Genomic DNA, 25,225 nt, shown 5'->3' on the forward strand with positions numbered 1-25,225 from the left:
ATCCTGTCAGTTTTCCAGGCGTGTACAGAGGAATAAAATAATAAAATAATAATAAATAATAAAATAATAATAAATAATAAAATAATAATAATAAATAATAAAATAAAATAATAAAGATATTTGAAATTAAATATTTTATATAAACTACACAGAATAGATAAATATACATGCCAAAGGAGAGTATAATGAGAGTTTTCTTTTCCTGTCCTGAGTATCTATATGTAATTGCAATGCTGTTAATGGGGCTGCCTAAAAATGATCATTCTACAAGATGGAATTGTTTCTCATTAATATTCACCTTAGCTACTGAAGAATAAAAATGAAAAGTGGGCAACAAGATTTCAGAAAGTTACTAAATTAGATTTTTTGAACTCTTGCATATTCAGAATGTTTAAGAAAGAGCCCTTTGTTGCTAATACTGTAAAATACAAACGCTGTGCTTGCCATTGGGGTTGGTGTAGCTGCTGTGCTTGGAATTGGCCTAGCTGTGCTGTCTGTTGTATTCGGAGTTTGAGTAGGTGCTGTAATTGTCACTGGGGCTGGTGCAGCTGCTGTGCTTGAAGCTGGAGCAGCTATGCTGTCTGTTGTAGCCAGAATTTGAGTAGCTGCCGTGCTTGTCACTGGAGTTGGTCTAGCTGCTGTATTTGGAGTTGGAGTAGTTGTGTTGCCAGTTGCTTTGCCATAGGATCCAGAAACATTTTTTTCCCTTTGAAGGTGCTGGATAGTGTTGAGCAGGGCTCTATGAGCACAGGCCAAGCCCCAACATGTTGCCATGATTTGTCCATCTCTGGTATGACCAGGATGACAACACACCTCATTTAAGTGTTTTACCAATTATTCTAGATTTTGCACTTGTTCAGTGGTGAAGTTCCAAAGCACAGGAGGGACCCACTGGCCTAGGTACTTGTCCATACTGTCCCACACACCTTGCCACTCATGAATGTTCAGCCTCGGGGAAAATCTCCTGGTCCTCTTATATTGTCATCTAACCCTAGACAAGACCCAAACCCGACTCTGCTTAACTTTCGAGATCAGACAAAATGGTTGTGGGTAGAACACACTCTGTATGTGTGCCAACATGATGATCCCCATCACAATCAGCATGCAGGTCGCAAGGGTACCTAAAGGCCATTCAAGCCTTCAGAACTCTCAAATGATGCTGTAAATAGTCTGGTGGAAGGGCTGGGATCATAAATGAATGTCTCCTTCATGAGTTGACCACCCAAAGAGGGGAAAATAGATGTGTAATTGCTAAGCACTTCTACTATATACCTCCCAAGTACAGAGGTGATGACCACACTGGGAACACAAGACAGATCAGTTTCATGATCAATGATTCTATTTTATCACAAGTCATTACCATAAAGTACACTGAAACAAGAACCTTAGTCTAAACCCCCCAGCCAATAAACACTAACACAGCAAATACCAGCTGTAAGTAAGGTACGACATGCTGAAAGTGTGAGATCAAAAGCAACAAATTTCAGAGGCAATAAATCAGCATTGTGGCAAGTGACTATTAATCTGAGACAATAAATGTCTCTCACAGATACGATTAAACACTCTCCAGTCAGATCTGTTGTTATCTCAACCCTTCATGCCCCATGTTGGTCACCAAAAAGAACTGTTATGGTTTGTGCTGGGTTCAGCAGTAGCAGTCATTTTTCTCCTTAGTAGCTGGCGCAATGCTGTGGTTTTGACTTTCAGCCTGGGCACAGTGCTGATAACACCGATGTTTTTAAGTTACTGCTGAAATGTTTAGACTGACCAAGGACTTTGTGAGTCTCATGCTCTGCCAGGAAGGAGGGGAAGCCAGGAGGAAGCAGAGACAGGACACTTGATCCAAACTGACCAAAGAGGTATTCCAAACCACAGCATGTTATGCCCAGGATGTAACAGCAAGTGACCCGGAAGGGCTCGTTCTCTCCGGAGTCGGACTAGGTATCAGTCAGTGCTCGATCAGGTGGGGTGGGGTGAGTTATTGGTTGGCAGGTGGTGAGGTGCTGTATTATCTTCCTTTGTTATTTCCTTTACCATTATTATTATTGGTGGTAGCAGTAGTGGGTTTGTGCTAAACCTTAGTTACTGGACTGCTCTTATCTCAACCCATGGGAGTTGCATTATTTTGATTCTCCTCCCCTTCTCTCCAAGGGCAAAAAGCAGGGCAAAAAGGCAGGGGAGTGAGAGGGCAACTGCGTGATTTATGGCTGACTGTGTTTAAACCACATTTCTTTTTTGCACCCAACATGGGGCACAAGAGGTTGAGATAACAACAGATCTGACTGGATTAATAGTCACTCGTCACAATGCTGATTTATTGGCTGACAAAATTGTTCCTTCTGATCTCACAGTTTCAGAATGTAGTACATTACTTACAGCCGGTATATGCTGTGTTGATGTTTATCAAGTGTGGGGCTTGGGCTAAGATTCTTGTTTTATTGTAGTTTATGGTAATGACTTGTAACATGGGCAGCCTCCGGCAGGGGGGCGAGATGGACATGGCTGTGGACTTGTACATGGCCATCCCACTGCTCTTCACTGTCTTGGCCCTCATCCTTGCCTCTGTCTTCATGAGGCTGCGGGGAGCTGAGGGGGAGCAGCCCCAGGAGCTGGTGGCAGCTGAAGTGGCCCAGGAGAGCGGCCTTGGAGACTAGGCAGTGGTGGGAGCAGGGCCAGAGGCCGGCAGGGAGTGGCTACTGGTGGAGGAGGTCGGGGCGGTCGAGGAGTGGAAGGAGGTGGCTGCCAAGCAGCGGGAGGTGGTGGCAGAGGAGCTGAGCCCCACAGAGGAGCTGAGGCCCATGGAGGAGACCAGAACCCCGCAAGCCGAGACCCAGGAGGATGCGGAGAGCAAGATACCACCTTTGGGAGCCTCAGCTGGGTCCAGCCTTGGGCACCTGGGACAAGTGGAGGATCCAGGAGACCACACAGCATTTCCCAGAAAGGCAGAGGAGGAAGATCTGGACTCAGAAAAAGAGAAGCTGGTGGTGGGAGAGCCGGCAAGCACAGCAGCTACACCAGCCCCAGTGATAAGTACAGCAGCATCATTTGAGAGTTCTGAAGGTTTTCAATGGCTTTTGGGTATCCTTGGGACCTGCCTGCTGATAGTGATGGAGATCAGCATGTTGGTACACACACAGAGTGTGTTCTACCCATGACTATTTTGTCTGATCTCAAAAGTTAAGCAGAGTCAGATTTGGGTCTTGTCTAGGGTTAGATGACGATATAGGAGGACCAGGAGATTTACCCCGAGGCTGGACAGTCATGAGTGGCAGGGTGTGTGGGAAAGTATAGGCGAGTATCTAGTCCACTGGGCCCCTCCTGTGCTTTGGAAGCATTGGAGATGGAAGGCACCTCTATGAAGTCTCCAGCCACAAGCTGCAGAAACTGTTGAAGGAGACAGTGAATTATTTTGAGCCTGGTGGGCCCATGACACTTCAGGCCATCAAGGCAGAGATGCAACATAGAGGTGGACTTATGATCGAGGGGTGGACTTAGCAATGGACACTGTTGCCCAGGTTATTCATGAGTGTGAACACTGCACACAGCCTCTCGTGCTCTGAAAGACTGTTACAAGAGGTGGAGCCCAACATAATGGACAGAATGGACTCAGCAGCATTATAGGGATTGGTCCATATACTAAGAAATGATCTATTTCTTTCTGTCTGTGTGTGTATGTGGATGTATATATATAAGAGTGATGGTATATTGAAAATGTGGGATCTGAGCATGACGTGAATGGTATGGAATAAAGGGGGATATTGTCCTGGGTTCAGCAGCAGCAGTAATTTTTTCTCCTTTTAGTAGCTGGTGCAATGCTGTGGTTTTGACTTTCAGCCTGGGTACAGTGCTGATAACACCGATGTTTTTAAGTTACTGCTCAAATGTTTAGACTGACCAAGGACTTTGTGAGTCTCATGCTCTGCCAGGAAGGAGAGGAAGCCAGGAGGAAGCAGAGACACGACACCTGATCCAAACTGACCAAAGAGGTATTTGAAACCACAGCATGTCATGTCCAGGATGTAACTGAGAATGACCTGGAAGGGCTAGTTCTCTGCGGGATTGGACTAGGTATCAGTCAGTGCTCGATCAGGTGGGGTTGGGTGAGTTATTGTTTGGCAGGTGGTGAGGTGCTGTATTATCTTCCTTTGTTATTTCCTTTATCATTATTATGACTGGTGATAGCACTAGTGATTTGTGTTATACCTTAGTTACTAAACTGTTCTTATCTCAACCCTTGGGAGTTGCATTTTTTGATTCTCCTCCCCATCCCTCCAAGGGCAAAAAGCAGGGCAAAAAGGCGGGGGAGTGAGAGGGTGACTGTGTTTAAACCATGACACGGTGTAAGCCCAGCCGGCAACCCAGAATCACGCAGGTCTTTGCTCACTTCCCCCTTCCTCTTCCCACTCTTGAATGGATGAGGAAGAGTGTGACTCCCTCGCGTTGAGATAAGAACAGTCCAGTAAATCAGGTATAACACAAATCACTACTGCTACCACCGATAATAATAATAATAAGGGAAATAACAAGGGAAGAGAATGCAATCGCTCACCACCGGCTGACCAATACCCAGCCTGACCCCTGCAGTGATCTAGCCCTTCCTTGTGACTGCCCCCAGTTTATATACTGGGCATGATGTGCTATGGTATGGAATACCTCTTTGGCTAGTTTGGGTCAGGTGTCCTGTCTCTGCTTCCTCCCTGCTTCCTCTCCTCCCTGGTGGAGCATGAGACTCAGAAAGTCCTTGGTCAGAGTAAACATTACTTAGCAACAACTAAAAACGTCAGTGTTATCAGCGCTGTTCCCAGGCTGAAAGTCAAAATCACAGCACTGCACCAGCTACTAAGAAGGAGAAGAATGACTGCTACTGCTGAACCCAGGACACTCAGGTATCCCAAAATTTTCTTAGCATTTTTTCAAACTTCATCTTGAAACCAGTAACCATTTAAAGCCATAGTACTGTAATGGTTTTGACTGGAATAGAGTTTTTTTTTTCACAGAAACTTGTATGGTGTTATGTTTGGATTTGTGACAAAAATGGTGTTGAAAACACACTAATGTTTTAGTTATTGCTGAACAGTGCTTTCACAAAATCAGTACTTTTCTTTGTTTCTCATAGTGCTCTGTCAGCAACTAAGCTTGGGTACACAAGGAGATAGGAGGGGACACAGCTGAGATAGCTGACCCCAACTGACCAAAGGGATATCCCGTAACACGTGATGACATGCTCAGCAATAAAAGCTCAGGGGAAAGAAGGAGGAAGGGGGGATATTCAGATTTAGGGTGTTTGAGTTCCCAGTAACCATTACGCCTGATTGAGCCCTGCTTTCCTGGAGATTGTTGAATACAGCATAGGAAGTGGTGAATGAATTCTTCATTTTGCTTTGCTTGTGCATGCAGCTTTTTCTCTACCTAGTAAAGTGTCTTTGCCTCAGCCCACAAGTTATTTCACTTCTGCCTTTCGATTCCCTCCCCCATCCACTGCAGATGTGATTGACTGTATGGTGTTTATGTGCTTGCCAAGGTTAACCCACAACAGATACACATTTATTTATTTGTTTGTCCATTTATCCATGCCTTCAGCAGAATTGCTTTCTTCTTGCTGTCAGCTATGTAAAGTGTCCTCTGTGACTCAGGCATTCAAATATCCACATTTAGCTAAGGTGAATCCCACATAAGAAAATAGAAGCAAGAGGGAGAAAAGGTACAATGGGAATGTGAAATGTTAACAAATCCAGCTTTCATGCTTTTTTTCCCATTTCTCTCTTTTTTCCATCTCCTCCACTAATCCTGAAAATAAAATCAAATGGAAAGACACACCAGCAATGTTTTGTGCTTAGAGTCAGTCTAAATAATTTTTATTATTACTTTGTAAATATGGAGACAATAGTAGATATTATGTCAAAACAATTAGGCTCTATACATATATAAGTTCTAAAATTTTCTCATTGTAAGTTACATAGTATCATGTGCTATATATGTTATTACAATTTAACTTTACCCCCATGGTACTTAACTAACTTTACCCATAGGGAAGTGTGTAGTCTGCCTGGAGCCCGGATCAGGGATATCACCAGGGTGCTCCCCAACCTGGAGCGCCCGACAGACTACTACCCGCTGCTGGTCTTCCAGACGGGTGAAGGGGAAGTTGCTTCCCGCAGTCTGAGGGAGATTAAGAAAGACTACAGGGCCTTGGGGCGGATGGTGAAAGACTCTGGGGCTCAGGTGATCTTCTCTTCGCTCCTTCCATCTTCTGTTGATGATGTGGGACTGAATGGGAAAATGCAGTCCATAAACGATTGGCTTCGAGGCTGGTGCTCCAGGCAGGGCTTTGGATTCTTTGATAACGGCTGGTTTTATAGGGCACCGGCCTGGACATTGGCATGTGGGAAAGGTTTATCGCACAGAGGTAAAAGGATGCTGGGGCACGAATTAGCGGGGCTCATTTGGAGAGCTTTAAACTAGATTTGAAGGGGGATGGGGTTGTAGCTTGGCTTGCCTCAGTGGGACAGCGCTCCGGAATTGATGAAGGCTGGGAGGCCTCCTGTAATCCTAGGGTGAAATCGGTGTGCTTGGCTCGCTCCCTGAAATGTCTGTACGCCAATGCGCGCAGCATGGGAAATAAGCAGGAGGAGCTGGAAACCTGTGTTAAGTCGGGAGATTATGATCTGGTGGCAATTACAGAGACGTGGTGGGACAGCTCACATGACTGGAATATAGTCATGGAGGGCTATGTCCTTTTCAGGAAAGACAGGCCAGACAGGCGGGGTGGTGGGGTTGCTCTTTATGTGCGAGAGCAGCTACAATGCGTTGAGTTCTGTCCGGGGACAGATGATGAGCGAGTTGAGAGTCTGTGGGTGAGAATTAAGGGGCAGGCTGGCAGGGGCGATACTGTTGTGGGGGTCTGTTACAGGCCACCGGATCAGGGTGAGGAAGTTGATGAGGCCTTCTACAGGCAGCTGACAGCGGCCTCACGGTCACAGGCCGTGGTCGTCGTGGGGGATTTTAACTTCCCTGATGTTTGCTGGAAGGACTACTCGGCAACCCAGCCGCGGTCCAGGAGGTTCCTCCAGTGTATGGATGATAACTTCCTCATGCAAATGGTGGATGAGCCAACCAGGAGAGGTGTGCTGCTGGATCTCATCCTCACTAACAAGGAGGGTCTGGTTGAAGGAGTGAAGGTTGAGGGCTGCCTTGGTTGCAGCGACCACGAGATGGTAGAATTCAGGATCTTGTGTGGTAGGGTCAGTAGAATAGCAAGTAGAATCGCAACCCTGGAATTTAGCAGGGCAAACTTTGGCCTCTTCAAGCGATTGCTAGGGGAAATCCAGTGGGCTAGGCTGCTTGAAGGGAAAGGGGCCCAAGATAGTTGGTTGACGTTCAAGGACTGCTTTTTCCGAGCTCAAGATCGGAGCATCCCGACACGTAGGAAGTCAAGGAAGAGAGTCAGGAGACCTGCGTGGCTAAATAGGGAATTGCTCGGTATGCTCAAGTGGAAGAGGAGAGTTTACAGGTCATGGAAAGAAGGGCTGGCCACTTGGGAAGAATATAAGGCTGCTGCTAGAGGATGTAGGAAAGCTGCTAGGATGGCTAAGGCCTCCTTGGAATTAAAGCTGGCGAGAGGGGTCAAGGACAGCAGAAAGAGCTTTTTCAAATACATGGCAGGTAAAACTAACACCAGAGGCAATGTAGGCCCGCTGATGAACGGGACGGGTGCCCTGGTGACAGAAGATACAGAGATGGCAGAGTTACTGAATGACTTCTTTGTCTCTGTCTACTCTGCTGGAGGCAGTCCTGAAGAGCCCTGTACCGCTGAGACCCCGGATGAAGATAGGTCGACGGAGCGGTCTGCCTTAGTCGATGAGGAATGGGTTAAAGACCAGTTGAGCAATCTGGATATCCATAAATCCATGGGTCCAGATGGGATGCACCCGCGGGTGCTGAGGGAACTGGCTGAGGTCATTGCTAGACCGCTCTCCATCATCTTTGCCAAGTCTTGGGAAACGGGAGAGGTGCCTGAGGACTGGAGGAAAGCAAATGTCACTCCTGTCTTCAAAAAGGGCAAGAAGGAGGACCCGGGTAACTATAGACCGGTTAGCCTCACCTCCATTCCTGGGAAAGTGATGGAACACCTTATCCTTGGTGCCATCTTAAGGCATATCAAGGATAAGAGGGTTACGAGGGGCAGTCAACATGGCTTCACCAAGGGGAAGTCATGCTTGACCAATCTCGTAGTCTTTTATGAGGAAATAACACGGTGGATGGATGATGGCAGAGCGGTGGATGTGGTCTACCTCGACTTCAGCAAAGCGTTTGACACGGTCTCCCACAGCATCCTTGCGGCTAAATTGAGGAAGTGTGGTCTGGATGATCGGGTAGTGAGGTGGACTGTGAACTGGCTGAAGGAGAGAAGCCAGAGAGTTGTAGTCTATGGGGCGGAGTTTAGTTGGAGGCCTGTATCTAGTGGAGTGCCTCAAGGGTCGGTACTGGGACCAGTATTATTTAATATATTCATCAACGATTTAGATGAGGGAATTGAGTGTACTATCAGCAAGTTTGCTGATGACACTAAGCTGGGAGGAGTGGCCGACACGCCAGAAGGCTGTGCTGCCATCCAGAGGGACCTGGACAGGCTGGAGAGCTGGGCGGGGAATAACTTGATGAAATATAACAAGGAAAAGTGTAGAGTCCTGCATCTGGGCAGGAACAACCCCAGGTTCCAGTATAGGCTGGGGAACGACCTGTTAGAGAGCAGTGTAGGGGAGAGGGACCTGGGGGTCCTGGTGGATGACAGGGTGACCATGAGCCGACACTGTGCCCTTGTGGCCAAGAAGGCCAATGGCATCCTGGGGTGTATTAGAAGGGGGGTGGTTAGTAGGTCGAGAGAGGTTCTCCTTCCCCTCACTCTGCCCTGGTGAGACCTCATCTGGAATATTGTGTCCAGTTCTGGGCCCCTCAGTTCAAGAAGGACAGGGACCTGCTGGAGAGAGTCCAGCGCAGGGCAACTAAGATGATTAAGGGAGTGGAGCATCTCCCTTATGAGGGAAGACTGAGGGAGCTGGGTCTCTATAGTTTGGAGAAGAGGAGATTAAGGGGTGACCTTATTAGTGTATATAAATATATAAAGGGGGAGTGTCACGAGGATGGAGCCAGGCTCTTCTCAGTGGCAAACAATGAAAGGACAAGGGGTAATGGGTACAAATTGGAGCACAAGAGGTTCCACTTAAACCTGAGAAGAAACTTCTTCTCAGTGAGGGTGATGGAACACTGGAACAGGCTGCCTAGGGGGGTTGTGGAGTCTCCTTCTTTGGAGACATTCAAAACCCGCCTGGACACGTTCCTGTGTAACCTTATCTAGGTGTTCCTGCTCCGGCAGGGGGATTGGACTAGATGATCTTTTGAGGTCCCTTCCAATCTCTAACATACTGTGATACTGTGATACTGTGATACTGTGATGGTTTCACTGCCTGGTTTCCAGCATTAACAGTGGCTGATTAATTAAGCCAAAACCATTTTTGTTCCTCTTTTATGGTGCTAGAAGCATATCACAAATTAAATGACTCAGAGGACTGTAGAGTTTGCACAAAATGGGAGTGGGTATTTAATTCTAACTCTAAATCTAATTCTAATTTGATTTAATGGTAGAAAAACATAAAAATATTCTGAACTAGGACTCATTATAACATATTAGAATTGTTAGGGTGGGCAGAGCAGTTCTGAGGAAAGAGATTATTTAGCTCTTCCATAATTTTTCCATTGTTATGTATCTCTCAGAACATAACCTTCCTCAGAAAGACAAACACAACTATTTTATCAATTTGGAGAAATCACGCTCCTATGTCTTGCAAAAAGACAAAGACACCAGGTACTCAGCTGTAACCATGATATTAGTGCATTCATTGCAGCTAATTCTGTGCAAAAAACATACTGGGGGAGGGGATGGGATCAACCACCACAAAACCCACCAAACCAAACCAAAAAAACACCACCAAAAAAAACCCAGGGCATGTTCATACCCATAAGGCTGTGATGGTGGAAGACAGCTCATCTGCAGAGCAGCAAGATATTATCTCCAGGCTTATTCTAATATATAATAAGTCTCTCTAGTATGTTTTATGTAGGTTACTGACAAAAGACAACACTCTCATTCCTATATAATTTATAAACATTTTTAACAAAGCTACCACATAAAGATATGCATTTAAAACAAAAAATAAATAAATCCCAAAGTTTACTAGGGGTGGATAGTAAGATGTCAGACTGTAATAATTCCCCTTCCATTAACGCTAATAAGGCTATTGCACATACTTTGCAACATGGCTCCAGATGGTTGTACTTTTTACAGCTCAGTTGTGGATCAGCTTCTTGTAGCTCTATTTGAAACAGGGACCTATGAATATAAAATTTTCTCCCTACTGTACTGATGACCACTGATCGCCAGCGGTGATCTCTCACTACTGACAGATCAAAGGAACTTCTGTTTATTCCCTATTGTTAAACGTTAATCTGTATAGACATTTACTTTTTCATTAGGCTTGCAAAATTCTTTCCACTTTTCTCTTTCTGTATTACACACTAGTGAAAAACATTTCCTAAACAACTAGTATTATTTTCCTTTTCAAAACGCTTAACACATTTGATATATTAACATGAAAAGTACTCCTGAAAAGAGATTACTATGAAACCATTCATTTCCTGCATTTTAGTTCTCAGGGGTAAATCTCCTCCAAATAGCAACTTTCTACACTCTTCTTTGTTACGTATCCTAAATACACTCAAATTTTAATAATTTTGGTTATGATTTCTTGGAAGAAAGTATGGGTGCATGTATAATATTTTAATACCATGCTGATTTGCAACAGTTTCAACTGACCATATAGAGAGCAATCTGATCTCCTCTTACCAGTTTACTGCTTCAGGCATCATGCATAGAAGAATTAGATTCCCAGACTACTTTGGTGATGTCCTTAAGGGCAAAAAAGGCTAAAAGATAATATTTTGCTTTATTCAAAGAATATCAGTTGGACAGGAAACCTTTTCTCAAAAGTATTCTATCTTGTGGTATGGTTTACTTGTTAAACAGCTCTCAAGTCTGATCACATCTGTGGCTAACAGCCATAGACGTCACTTAAATACATGTGCAAAATGCATCAGAGCAGACACATGAGCTCTATGGTGTGGTATGCTAATAGCTGACTTAAAGTGTAAGTGTGAAAACTAACAGTGATCTCTAGTTGTCTGACATAAATATATTCAAATATTCCATTGCAAAATTAAGATTATGCAGGTATCTATTGTTAATGTCCACATACGCACTAGGTGACTAAAAGCCAATCACAATATTTAGTCAGGGTCAGATAAATAGCATCTTAAATACTATTACAGGCCTGTGTTTAGGCTGTTGTCTTATTGTAACAGTCTTGTTTTGTTTACTATTAAGCCTGATTTTATCTGGCTAATGTTTCAATCATTCATCTAACCCTTATGGAAAGTACGTATATTTGTCAGTGTATCGTATAATATAATTAGGCTTTTAGAAACAGATGTAAGCCAGAGACAAAACTTTTCCAGGTGAGAGAATAAAAAGAGATGTAACTGGAAAGTTATCTCCTGTAGCAGATCAAATAAATATGAAACTAAGTATTTTCAGAATTTATCTGAAACGATCTTTATTTCAACATTTTTTCCATTAATGCAAGCATAGACTTTTCAGTGAAGAGAATGTATTCTTATAATTTATGACATCATGCAGTCATCATTTTCAAATTGCCATTTTCTTTTTTACATCAATCATATTCATACTGAAAATGTATTCTGGTTTAATCTGGGATAGAGTTGATTTTCTTCCTAGTACCTGGTGCCATGCTGCGTTTTGGCTTTAGTCTGAGAACAATGCTGATAACACAACGATGTTTTAGTTGTTACTCAGTAGTGCTTATCCTGATCAAGGACTTTTCAGTCTCTCATGCTCTGTTGTTGAGGAGGAGGGGCACAAGAAGCTGGGAGGAAGCAAAGAAAGAGCACGTGATCCAAACTAGCCAAAGGGGTATTCCATACTAAAGCACATCATGCCCCAGTATATAAAATGGGGGCAGTTACCCGGAAGGGACTGATCACTGCTCAGGTCGGCTGGGCATCAGGTCAATGTGCATTTGTATTGTGCATCAATGGGGTTTTTTTGGTTGTTTTATTTTTCCTCTTTCATTTTATATTTCTCTCCTTGTTATTTCCTATTCTGCTATCATTAGTAGTATCAATATTATATAGTACCTTAATTATTAAACTGTTTTTTCTCTCAAGCCATGAGTTTTGCATTCTTTTGATTCTCCTCCCCATCCGACCCAGGGGAGAAACGGGAGGTTATTGAAAAGTGGCATGGTACTTAGTTGCTGGCTGGGTTTAAGGCACAATAAAATGAAAGAAAAATTGCTCTAGAAAAAGAAAAAAGTGTAGCAAAGATTTTCTTCCTATATGAAATGAATGCTTATATCTAATAATAGTTTGTTCAACTTGCATCTTTTCTATTAACTTACATGATTTTATTTGAGCCAAATTCTCTTTCTTATGGAAGCATTTTTACTAATGGGATCTTTCAATATTTATTTGGTTTATAAAGACACTGAGATTAGAGGCTGAAATATCCACTACTCATCAGGAATAGTAAATATGGCAAAGACATTTTTACCCTTAAAAAAATTACAGTGCTTCACTCCCATGAATTATACATGAATTATACATTACTGGATGCAAATTACATTAGATCTTATCAAAGGAGATTGTTTGACATACATAGAAGTGTGTACCAGCTAGACATTTAGATTAAAATCGAAAAGCTTATTCTTGCTGTAGAAAAAGTCCAATAGATGGAGAGAATCATGTTCTTCATGTTAAAGTACCCCTCTCATATGAGGTTGTTTTTCATTCAGACTATGTTTTAAAGGACTCTGTTGGTTCTCTGGCACTATGTACACCCATGCTTTCCCAGAAATCTCTACTTTGTTAAATCTTTTACAGAAATCTTTCATTGGCTGTAATTCTTTTTCCCTTTTTTTTAAAGGAAGGTATCAAATAAGAACATGGGAAACATGGGTAAAAACCCCACTCAACCACAAAACATTAGAAATAGACATCTACTTTTTTTTGTCAATTTTTTTGGGGGGAGTTGTAGGATATTGCTGTCTTGCACAGCATTTTACAAAAGAAAAAAAAAACAACAAAATTACACAGCTCAAAATATGATACCAATATATAATACTCTGGGCCATAGTATATTTATTAAAATGCATAGTATACTTACTGATGCTGCATGTGTGTTGGACATAAGTGATTTATCTGACAAGCACTCCTCAGCTCACCAAGATTCTGGGTACTTGTCCATGCTGCCATCTTAATTGTAAAAGAGCTAAAACTTTTTGTGAAAATATTAGAGACAACATTGTTAGGATATGAACTAAACTTTCTCCACTCTCAGGTACAAAGCTGTTTCTAGGTGGGCTGTACAACTACTATCATGAAGGGTAATAGTGGAGGATGTTTAAGGTGGCTTTAACAGCACTATATTAAAAACAAGAAAACCATTTTTTTTAAAACTACTTTTGCTTGATGAATGCAGGAAAATCTGTGCTGAAAAGCAGTAGACAGCATTCTTAGCAGTCTATTGCAAAAATGAAAACTTTTATACTTAGCTTTTTCTCTGCTGACATAAGGAATCCACTTTTATAAACAAAACTTCACAGACCACCTTACAGATAGCTAACTTGGAGCTTTACTTAATTTTGCTTCTTGATTTTATTAGAACTCTCATCAAAAAATAAAATAAAGTATAACTTTGGACAGGATTGTGCTGCTCTGCCTGGGTTAAGCTGTTACATCAATTGTCATTCTCTTTGATCTCTTTTTAGCTGATTCTGTCCTGACAGTTTTCCTGATCTGTCCCTGATACCTTTCTGGGCTCATTGATTTCACCTTTACTTTGGAGATGGTTCCAAACAAGTTCTGTAACTTATCTTCCCTGTAAAGAAAAGGTAAAAAAAAAATAAAAATCCTGACTGATCCTGCTCCTCTTTCTAAAAGATAAATCCACCAGCTATAGGATCTGACCATTAGACACTTGTCATATAAATACTTTTTGAATAAGATTTCTAAATCTCTTTTTTACAACCTCAGACATTTCTCTTGAGTCTCCCCCCCTCTCTCGCAAGCAGCCTGGCATTCAAAGCATTTGAATGATGACAAAAAATACATCAGGCAAACCTGTTAGCATGACACTCTCCAGTTTAAAAACACAGCTTATGTTAATATAATGATCCTTGAAAAACAAATGGAACGAAAACAGCTGAGAAAAGTTACTACCAAAATATTCCACAGATTCTGCCGTGCATGCTTTCCTTATCATTAGAGTCGTGGTTTTCAGGAAGTGCTACATAACAAAGCATTCATATTCCTCAGAGGAAATATTTCCTCAACAACAAAACCCCCCCCACAAACCGACCAAACAAAAAGTTCCTGTGACCTGTGTGACTTTCATGACCCTCTAGAGGACAGGGGGGCCAAAGACTATTGGTTGATATTCAAGGATCACCTACTACAAGCTCAGAAGAAAGTGAAACTATAAGAAAGTGCAGCAGGAGGGCCAGGAGACCTCCTTGGATGGACAAGGAGCAGCTGAGGAAACTTCGAGAGTAATAAAGAGGCTTATAAAAGGTGACAGCAAGGACATGTGGCCTGGGAAGAATACAGGGATGTTGTCTGGGACTGGATTACCTCCCATATGAAGACAGGCTGAGAAAATTGGCGCTGTTCAGCCTGGAGAAGAGATGGCTGTATGGAGACCTCATAGCAGCCTTCCAGTATCTAAAGCGGGCCTATAAGGGGGCTGCGGAGGGACTCTTAATTAGGGGCTATAGTGACAGGACAAGGGGTAATGGGTTAAAACTTAAACAGGGGAAGTTTAGATTGGATATAAGGAGGAAATTCTTTACTGTAAGGGTGGTGAGGCACTGGAATGGGTTGCCCAAGGAAGCTGTGAACAATCCATCCCTGGCAGTGTTCAAGGCCATGCTGGACAGGGACTTGGGTGACATTAGTGTGAGGTGTCCCTGCCCATGGCATTGGGGTTGGAACTAGATGATCCTTTCCAACCCTAACTATTCTATGATTCTATGATTTGCAGGAGCCTGTGGACACATACCATTTTATATACTTATTACAAATCCAGAACACTAATATATGTACTAGATTGTGGATTGCCAAAATCGTTTACCTTCCACAAGGAATTAGTTGCTTGCTCAACAGTGCCTGGAGCTGAGGGAACATGAAAAACAGCAGCACTTCTCTTCAGTGAGATATGCATGAATAAACGGGATGTCAATAACTAATTCTGAAATGGGTTTCTTGCTTCATGGAGAAATGGAAAACAGTAAGGGGATTTGGAAGTAGACTAACCAAAGTGTTAAGTCCCCTCTAAGAAGTTGGCATTGTTATAGTTTGAAAGTGCTCAGTTGTATGTGTGTATCAGTTCACCTATCTCTAAAAATATTTTACCTGCAACCTGTCTGAAAAAAAAAGTAATCTGGGTATTGAAATCAACAGAAATGTATCCATGGGGTTTTTCTGAGTCTTTGACGAGTCTGACCATGCCCTTAAAGCAACAGAACTTTTATATATCTATAATGGCTTGCCACCCATGCATCAGATTAATGAGCCATACAATGTTGGGAAAGTAGTGTATCATTTCATAATTAGTGTATGAAGAAGTGAAAGGGAGGAGAAGACAATAACAGTACATTTGGAGAATTTATGGTGCAGGGCAATGAACTAGAAATGAAAAAAAGAAACTGCACCTAGCCAAAGATAAAGTCACCTGAGTGGAATTTACTAGTTTTATTCATGAGTAGCAAGTCATTGTAAGAATAAGGGACTATTTTTTTTTCATTACATTATTTACACAAAGTGTTATAGTAATAGGAGAAATTAGATATTTTTCATATGTTGACAACTTGAAAATATAGAATCAATTTCTCTATACCATGACAATTATTCCTTCTCCTTTATGGTAAAAAAGAAAGGTAAAGCAAAGAAAAAAACCAAACAAACAAAAAAACACCCAACCCTCAAAAATAGAAAGAAAAGCAGTGCTTCCATAAACTGTTAATGGATGTTGTACACAGATTGACAGATTAAATGTATCATAAGGTTAACAAAAATGAAAGGCAGAAAAAACCCTTGATATCAAATCAAATCGGATATTGACAAATCCCAGGAACCGTGTTAATGCTGCACCTGGCAGACAAGGGAAATAAGAAGAAAAGCACTAGAATGCAATTCATGGAGTAATAAATAATTCTAGAAAGCAGTGAGACAATGAGATATCTTTTTCACTTTTAGCCTTTTAATAATGAGAAAAGGTAAGTGCTTGGGCAGAAGGAGTGAGACTCACCAAAGAATTTCACTAAACATATTGAGCTCTTTAAGTTTTTGTTGCCTTCACATTGAGCTCCTCAATTTTTTGTTGCCTTCACATTGAGCTCTTCAATTTTTTGTTGCCTTCACCCTGAGCTATTGCTTGATCTCTTTTCCAATACTGCCTGTTATGAGACATATCCATTATATTCTTAGCCTCCTCTGTGCTGCATTACAAATTAGGGAACTGGAGCACCTCCCATATGAAGATTGGCTGAGAAAGTTGGGGCTGTTCAGCCTGGAGAAGAGAAGGCTGTGTGGAGACCTCATTGCAGTCCTTCAGTATCTGAAGGGTGCCTATAAGGATGCTGGGGAGGGATTCTTCATTAGGGACTGTAGTGATAGGACAAGGGGTAATGGGTTAAAATTTAGGGGAAGTTTAGATTGGATATAAGGAGGAACTTCTTTACAGTGAGAGTGGTGATGCTCTCAAATGGGTTGCCCAGGGAGGTTGTAAATGCTCCATCCGTGGTGGTGTTCAAGGCCAGGTTGGACAGAGCCTTGGGTGACACAGTTTAGTGTGAGGTGTCCCTGCCGATGGCAGGGGGGATTGGAACTAGATGATCTTAAGGTCTTTTCCAACCCTAACTATTCTATGATTCTATGATTCTATTACATGGTTTAGTGTGAGGTGTCCCTGTCCATGGCAGGAGGGTTGGAACTAGATGATCTTAAGGTCCTTTCCAACCCTAACTATTTTATGATTCTATGATTCTGTGACTTACTAATTTATTTACTGCAAAATATTGATAATATAGGTTATTCTAAGGGTGGCTGAACTGTTAAAAATTAACAATCTGTTAGGATAAGCTCCTTCTCTTCAGTGTCCAAACTCTCCTGCCTTCATAGCATGAAGATACTATGCATGAAGTTCTTAGTCTGCATATGGGTCATGTTGAAAGGTTTACACTAACTCGGTGATAACTACACTTACATAGCCAGGAACTTTCTATTCCAAACTGGAGTGTTCTTTATGATTCATTCACTCATATTAATCCTAGTTATTTCCAGAGTAGAATGGATAAGAATATTTTTATTAGAACTGTGCAAACACAAACAAACTTTTACCCCAAGAAGTAGCAGAGGTATTACAAAGTCATAATTATATATATGTATATAATTATAAGGTATAGTAAAATATTGAAAAAAAAAAGTGGGACTATTTGAATTTTTTTTTAATTTTTTTGATTGGTTTAGTTTAATAGAAATTGGATCTTTTCAATAAAATTCAGTACTTTAACGAAAAATCCTGTGGTCTGAGTTGTTATGTCATAGAATCATAGAATAGTTAGGGTTAGAAAGGACCTTAAATCATCTAGTTCCAACCCCTCTGCCATGGGTAAAGACACCTCGCACTAAACCATGTCACACAGGACTCAGTCCAACCTGGCTTTGAACGCTGTCAGGGATGGAGCATTCTCAACTTCCTTGAGCAACCCATTCCAGCATCTCACCACCCCTACAGTAAAGACCTTCTTGCTTATATCTAAACTAAAGTTTCCCTGTTTAAGTTTGAACCCATTACCCCTTGTCCTATTACTACAGTCCCTGAAAAGTCCCTCTCCATCATCCTTGTAGGCCCCCTTCAAAGAGTGGAAGGTTGCAATGAGGTCTCCACTCAGCGTGTCTTCATACAGGAGGTTGAAAACAAGAGGCAAGAAAACATCTCAAATAAAGTAGTACTAAAAACAAGAAGCTAACAGAGATACTGATGACTAGACCTAGTTTCTGATTTGTTTAGTGTGGTTGTCATAACTTTGATTTAGCTTTTTTGAAATGCCTCTAAAAACATTCAGACACACATATACATATAAACCACATCCTTCAGAGTGGAAAAATAGACATAACAGACTATGTTATTGCTGTGTAACATGATCTGAACTCCACTGAGAAAAAGGAAAAAATTTATTGTCTATGGATCAGATTCTGGTATTTTGTTACATTGAATGTCGGCTTGGTATTACTACTTGTAAAGGAATTACTCTATAAAAGAACAAGAGATCCATTTTGACCATAACATTTCAATATCATTACAGACACTTGAAATTTTACAGTGGGGTATAGAGTCAGGCTTTTGTTGTTATTCTATTTACAACAAAATTTATTTACAGAGGATGAGCCAAAGGAACAGACTGTTATTCCTAATAATAACAGAAATCTAGAAAACAGGACTGAGAATATGTGAGAGAAACATCTCTTCAAGGTCAGTGAAGAAGGAGGGGGGATATGCTCTAGGCACCAGAGCAGATTCCCCTTAAGCCCATGGTGTAGACCATGGTGAGGCAGGCTGTCCTGCTGTAGCACTTATTCTGACCAAGGACTTTTCAGTCTCTCATGCTCTGCCACTGAAGAGGGGCACAAGAAGTCGGGAGGAAACAAAGACAGGACACCTGACCCAAACTAGCCAAAGGGATATTCCATACCACAGCACGTCACGCGCAGTGTGTAAACTGGGGGAGTTATCCGGAAGGGACCGATCGCTGCTCTGGTCAGTCTGGGTATTGGTTGGCAGGTGGTGAGCAACTGTATTGTGCATCACTTGTGTTTATTTTGGTTTTTTTTTCTTTTTCCCTTTTAGTTTTATATCTCACTCCTTGTTGTTTCCAGTATTAGTATTAGCATTAATATTGTACTTTATTGTTATTATTAAACTGTTTTTATCTCAACCTGCGGGTTTTACATTCTTTTGATTCCACTCCCTATTTGGCCTGGTTTGGGGCGAGTGGCTTGTAAGCGAGTGGCTGCATAGAACTTAACTTAGTTGCTGGCTGCGTTTAAACCACACCACTTGACATTTCAGCATTCATTGGGCTTATTCACACATTAAAACTTACAGAAGTTTTCTATCTTCTATGCAGGTTCTTATAAAAATTATTTAACACAAATGATGGATCTCTGTCATTTTAAGACTGTCAGTTCTCTGGTGTTCAGTTGAGGAGGACAAATGAATGTGGCTTTGAAAGAGCAATTTAATAAAATAATTAAAAAAAATTGTCTCTGACGGTGAAAGAATAGTCTGATATATTAAAGAGACAGTTGTCTCTATGTATAATAGACAGCAAAAAAAGAACTGTGCAGAACCCCATATCTTTAAAAAAAGCTGAACAGTATGTACCTATCCTGAAGGTGTACATTTGGAACTTATATAGAAAAGTAGTTCTTTTTACTTGGTTTAGTCCACGTAGAAGCTGCAGAAAAGCCTTTATCAAGATTAGGGAATGTGAAGTCATTTGATTGATCATCTGTGAAAGCCAAGGACTAATGCAAAAAAAGTTCTTCAATACTTTGTCCAAACAGAGGCAAAACACCCACCACTGATAACGAGCCTTGCCTGTAAGCAAAAAATAAAGTATGAACTTGCTGACCATCTAACTACCATGGAAACATTGCTTTCACAGGAACATTGAATGGTTGAGGTTGGAAGGAACCACTGGGGGTCATCCAGTCCAACCTCCCTGCTCAAGCAGGATCACCTAGAGCACATTACTCAGGGTTGTGTACCGATATCTCTTAAGTATCACCAGGAAAGGAGACTCCACAACCTCACTGTGCAACCTATTCTGATGCCCAGCCATCCTCACAGTAAAGTTGTTCTTCCTCACATTCAGGTGGAATTCCCTGTGCTTTAGTTTACACCCATTGCCTCATGTCCTATTTCTTGGTGCCACCAAGTAGAGTCTGGCCTCATCTTCTTGACATCCTCTCTTCTTTTAGCTGCTCAAGCTTGTTTTTAATTTTTACTAGGTCTTATCCTGTGGCCTTAAATATTCCAGCGTTCACTTTATCAGGAGAACTTAAAAGTTCAGTGGCTGTTTAGGCAAGCTAAATATAGTCAACACCACAGTTATTGAATTACAATTGAAACAGTCATAAAAGTCTTTTTCAACTGAAACCTAGCAAAATAAGCTCGGTGCATGAACAGCAAGGACACTGCCATGTGTTAAGGCTTTGCATGGGCTGGGGGGCACTCAGGGTGCCAGGGCCTGTTCCATAGCCCCAGCCAGGAGCAGAGCAATCAGGAGATACCAGGAGCAGCACGAACGCTAGGCATCCGACACCTCCCTGGGGACTGGCTAGTGATGGGCTGGGGTTTGGGTGGGATCCATATCTAGACAGGGCAGGGCTGTGGGGTCCTGGAAATTGGCAGCAGTGGGGCAGGGGCAGGACTACCATGAGGCTGAAATGGGGTTGTGGGCTGTGGGCAACTTTGGGAGAGCACCAGGAAAGGCAGGAGAGGAGAAGTATTGCCTCTTATAGTCCTGAGACCCCTCACATCTTGTGCTTTGTGGACAACTGCAAGAAAATTAAGAAATCCCTGAAATATTTAGCAACCAATTCTAGCAGGATGCAGCTGGACAGGCAGTGCAGATATAGAATTCTAGTATCAAAGAATACTTAGGGATGGAAAGGACCTTAAGATCATCCAGTTCCAACCCCAATGCTATGGGGAGGGACACCTCACACTAAACCATGCTACCCACGGCTCTGTCCAGCCTGGCCTTGAACACCACCAAGGATGGAGAATTCACAGCTTCCCTGGGCAACCCATTCCAATGCCTCACGACCCTAACAGGAAAGAACTTCTTCCTTATATCTAATCTAAACTTCCCCTGTTCAAGATTTAACCCGTTACCACTTGTCCTATCACTACAGTCCCTAATGAAGAGTCCCTCCCCAGCATCCTTATAGGCCCTCTTCAGATACTGGAAGGCTGCTATGAGGTCTCCACACAGCCTTCTCTTCTCCAGGCTGAACAGCCCCAACTTTCTCAGCCTATCTTCATACGGGAGGTGCTCTAGTCCCCTGATCATTCTCGTGGTCCTCCTCTGGACTTGTTCCAACAGATCCATGTCCTTTTGATGTTGAGGACACCATAACTGCACACAATACTCCAGGTGAGGTCTCACAAGAGCAGAGTAAAGGGGTAGGATCACCTCCTTCGACCTGCTTGTCACGCTTCTTTTGATGCAGCCCAGGATATGGTTGGCTTTCTGGGCTGCAAGCACACTGCCAGCTCATCTTAATTTTCTCATCGACCAACACCCCCACGTCCTTCTCTGCAGGGATGCTCTGAATCTCTTCTCTGCCCAGCCTGTAGCTGTGCTTGCGATTGCTCCAACCCATGTGTAGGAGCTTGGACTTGACATGTTAAACTTCATGAGGTTGGTGCATAACAAAGATGTTGAACAAGACAGGTCCCAAAACCAGTCCCTGAGGGACACCACTCATTACTGGTCTCCAGCTGGACATTGAGCCATTGACCACAACTCTTTGTGTGCGGCCATACAGTCAGTTCTTTATCCACAGAGTGGTCCACCTATCAAATTGATGTCTCTCCAATTTAGAGACAAGGATGTCATGTGGAACAGTGTCAAATGCTTTGCACAAGTCCAGGCAGATGACGTCAACTGATGTCAACTGACATCAACAATCTGGTTACAGAAGACCACCAAATTGGTCAGGCAGGATTTCCCCTTAGGGAAGTTATGCTGGCTGTCACCAAGCTCCTTGTTGTTTTTCACGTGCCTTAGCTTGCTTTCCAGGAGAATCTGCTCGAAGATTTTGTCAGGCACAGAGGTGAGACTGGCTGGTCTGTAATTCCCCGAATCATCCATTTTCCCCTTCTTGAAAATGGGGGTTATATTTCCCTTTTTCTGGTTGTCAGAAACTTCATCTGACTGCCATGATTTTTCAAATATGCTTAGCAACTTAATTAGCCAGCTGCTTCAGGACCCTCTGATAGATTTCATCAGGTCCCATGGACTTGTGCACGTTCATGTTCTTAAGATGGTCTCAAACCAGATCCTCTCCTACAGTGGGCCTAAGGTCTTTATTCTCACAGTTCCTGTGTTTGTCTTCCAAGACTTGGGTGGTGTTGTCAGAGCGTTTGCCAGTGAACACTGAGGCAAAGAAGTTGTTAAGAACCTCGGCCTTCTTTAAATCCAGGGTTGCCAGTTCTCCTGATAGCTTCCGGAGAGGGCCCACATTGCCCCTGGTCTGTATTTTATTTGCAATATACCTCTAGAGTCCTTTCCTGTTATCTTTCACATCCTTAGCCAAGCTTAATTGTAAGTGGGCCTTAGCTTTCCTAACCTGGTCCCTAGCTTCCCAGACAACATCTCTGTATTCTTACCAGGCTGCCTGTCCTTGCTTCCACCTTTTATAAGCCTCTTTTTTCCCCTTGAAGTTTCCTCAGAAGCTACTTGTCCATCCAAGGAGGTTTCGTGGCCCTCCTGCTGCACTTTCTTCTAGCTTCACTTTCTCCTGAGCTTGTAATAGGTGATCCTTGAATATCAACCAACAGTCTTGGGCCCCCCTGAACTCTAGGGCTATATCCCATGGAACCTTACTAAGCAGGTTTCTGAAGAGGCCAAAGTCTCTTCTCTTGAAGTCCAGGGCAGTGTGCCTGCTGCACACTCTTCTCACTGAGTATCTTGAACTTGAGCTTCTCATGATAGCTACAATCAAGGCTGCCCTGGAGTGTCACATTTCCAGTCAGCCCTTCCCTGTTGGTGAGAACGAGGTCAAGCATGGCACCCCTCTTTGTCAGCTCTTCTACTGCTTGCAGAAGGAAGTTGTCTTCCACACAACTGAGGAACCTCGTGGATTGCTTGTGCTGGGCCGTACCATCCCTCCAATAGATATCAGGGTGGTTGAAGTTCTCCATGAGGACAAGGGCCTGCGAGTGTGATGCTGTTCCTACCTGGCTATAGAGAACTTAAATAATCTGTAGAATATAAGAATCCATCTGAAGAAAAGGAATTATAAGGACTTAATTTTAAACATTTGCATTTTAAGATAAGAGATTTCTTTCCCATTTGTGTGTTATATATAAAAGGGGCATGGTTCTCATGTCAGTGGCTTCTGTTTTTCAGTCACATAATGAAGAGCATGAAAGAGTAGCACTTGCATCTCAGGGAAGAAAAAAACTAAAAGTCCTCCTTCTATGTGTTTCTCTCATATGAGTCAAAGAAGAATGGGGAAACCACTGTTCTGAGTTTTCTTGGAAAGACTGCCACAGCACCTCATTGGAAGATAGGAACCAAAGCCACGGTCAAAACAAACAAAAAAAAAACCTCTTCTGTTAAATTTGCACATACACAGGTTATAATTACAGAATCATAGAATCATAGAATACTTAGGGTTGGAAAGGACCTTAAGATCATCAAGTTCCAACCCCCCTGCCATGGCAGGGACACCTCGCACTAAACCATATCACCCAAGGCCGCGTCCAACCTGGCCTTGAACACTCACAGAGACGGAGCATTCACAACCTCCCTGGGCAACCTATTCCAGTGCCTCACCACCCTTACAGGAAAGAATTTGCTCCTTATATCTAATCTAAACTTCCCCTGATAAGGTTTATCCCATTACCCTTTGTCCCATCACTACAGTCCCTAATGAAGAGTCCATCCCCAGCATCCCTATATGCTCCCATTGGATACTGGAAGGCTGCTATGAGGTCTCCACGCAGCCTTCTCTTCTCCAGGCTGAACAGCCCAAACTTTCTCAGCCTATCTTCATATGGGAGGTGCTCCAGTCCCCTGACTATCCTCATGGCACTCCTCTGGACTTGTTCCAACAGTTCCATGTCCTTTTTATGTTGAGGACACCAGAACTACGCACAATACTCCAAGTGAGGTCTCACGAAAGCAGAGTAGAGGGGCAGGATCACTTCCTTCGACCTTCTGATCACACTACTTTTGATGCAGCCCAGGATACAGTTGGCTTCTTGGGCTGTGATCACACACTGCCGGCTCACGTTGAGTTTCTCATTAAGAAACACCCCCCAAGTCCTTCTCTGCAGGGATGCTCTGAATCTCTTCTCTGCCCAGCCTGTAGCTGTGCTTGTGATTGCTCCAACCGAGGTGTAGGACCTTGCACTTGTCATGGTTAAACTTCATGAGGTTGGCATCAGTCCACCTCACAAGCATGTCAAGGTCCCTCTGGATGGCATTCCTTCCCTCCAGTGTATCAACTGAACCACACAGCTTGGTGTCATCAGCAAATTTGCTGAGGGCGCACTCAATTCCATTGTCCATGTCAGCGACGAAGATGTTAAACAAGACCGGTCCCAACACCGATCCCTGAGGGACACCACTCGTTACAGGTCTCCAGCTGGACATCGAGCCATTGACCACAACTCTTTGTGTGCGGCCATACAGCCAGTTTTTTATCTACTGAGTGGTCCATCCATCAAATTGAAGTCTCTCCAATTTACAGACAAGGATGTCATGTGGGACAGTGTCAAATGCTTTACGCAAGTCCAGGTAGATGACATCAATTGCTCTACCCCTGTCCATCAGTTCTGTAGCCCCATCATAGAAGGCCACCAAATTGGTCAAGCAGGATTTCCCCTTAGTGAAGTCATGCTGGCTGTCACCGAGCACCTTGTTGATTTTCATCTGCCTTAGCATGCCTTCCAGGAGAATGTGCTCCAAGATTTTGTCAGGCACAGAGGTGAAACTGACTGGTCTGTAATTCCCCGGGTGATCCATTTTCCCGTTCTTGAAAATGGGGGTTATATTTCCCTTTTTTCAGTCGTTGGGAATTTCATCCAACTGCCATGATTTTTCAAATATGACGGCCAGTGGCTTAGCAACTTCATTCACCAGCTCCTTCAGGACCTGTGGATGGATTTCATCAAGACCCATGGGCTTGTGCATGTTGAGATTTTTAAGATGGTCTCGAACCATTTCCTCTCCTACAGTGGGCCCATGGTCTTTATTCTTGTTCTTTTCTCTGTGGTTCTTTTCATTCCATAGGT

The 25,225-nt window shown here is 42.9% G+C and overlaps 1 protein-coding gene across 1 annotated transcript in view; it reads left to right on the forward strand.

Annotated features, from left to right (window-relative positions):
- Positions 1 to 2,492: 2,492 nt before the first annotated feature.
- Positions 2,493 to 25,225, forward strand: part of LOC133219500 (uncharacterized) — a 199,967-nt gene continuing 177,234 nt past the window's right edge. The window contains 1 exon segment of the mRNA XM_061366858.1: positions 2,493 to 3,051. Coding sequence (XP_061222842.1) covers positions 2,493 to 3,051 — 559 coding nt within the window.

This window comes from Neopsephotus bourkii, unplaced genomic scaffold (genome assembly GCF_033783945.1).
Source record: "Neopsephotus bourkii isolate Nb327-2 ecotype Australia unplaced genomic scaffold, CSIRO-AGI_Nbou_v1 NB_1358, whole genome shotgun sequence".
NCBI classification, from domain to species: domain Eukaryota; kingdom Metazoa; phylum Chordata; class Aves; order Psittaciformes; family Psittacidae; genus Neopsephotus; species Neopsephotus bourkii.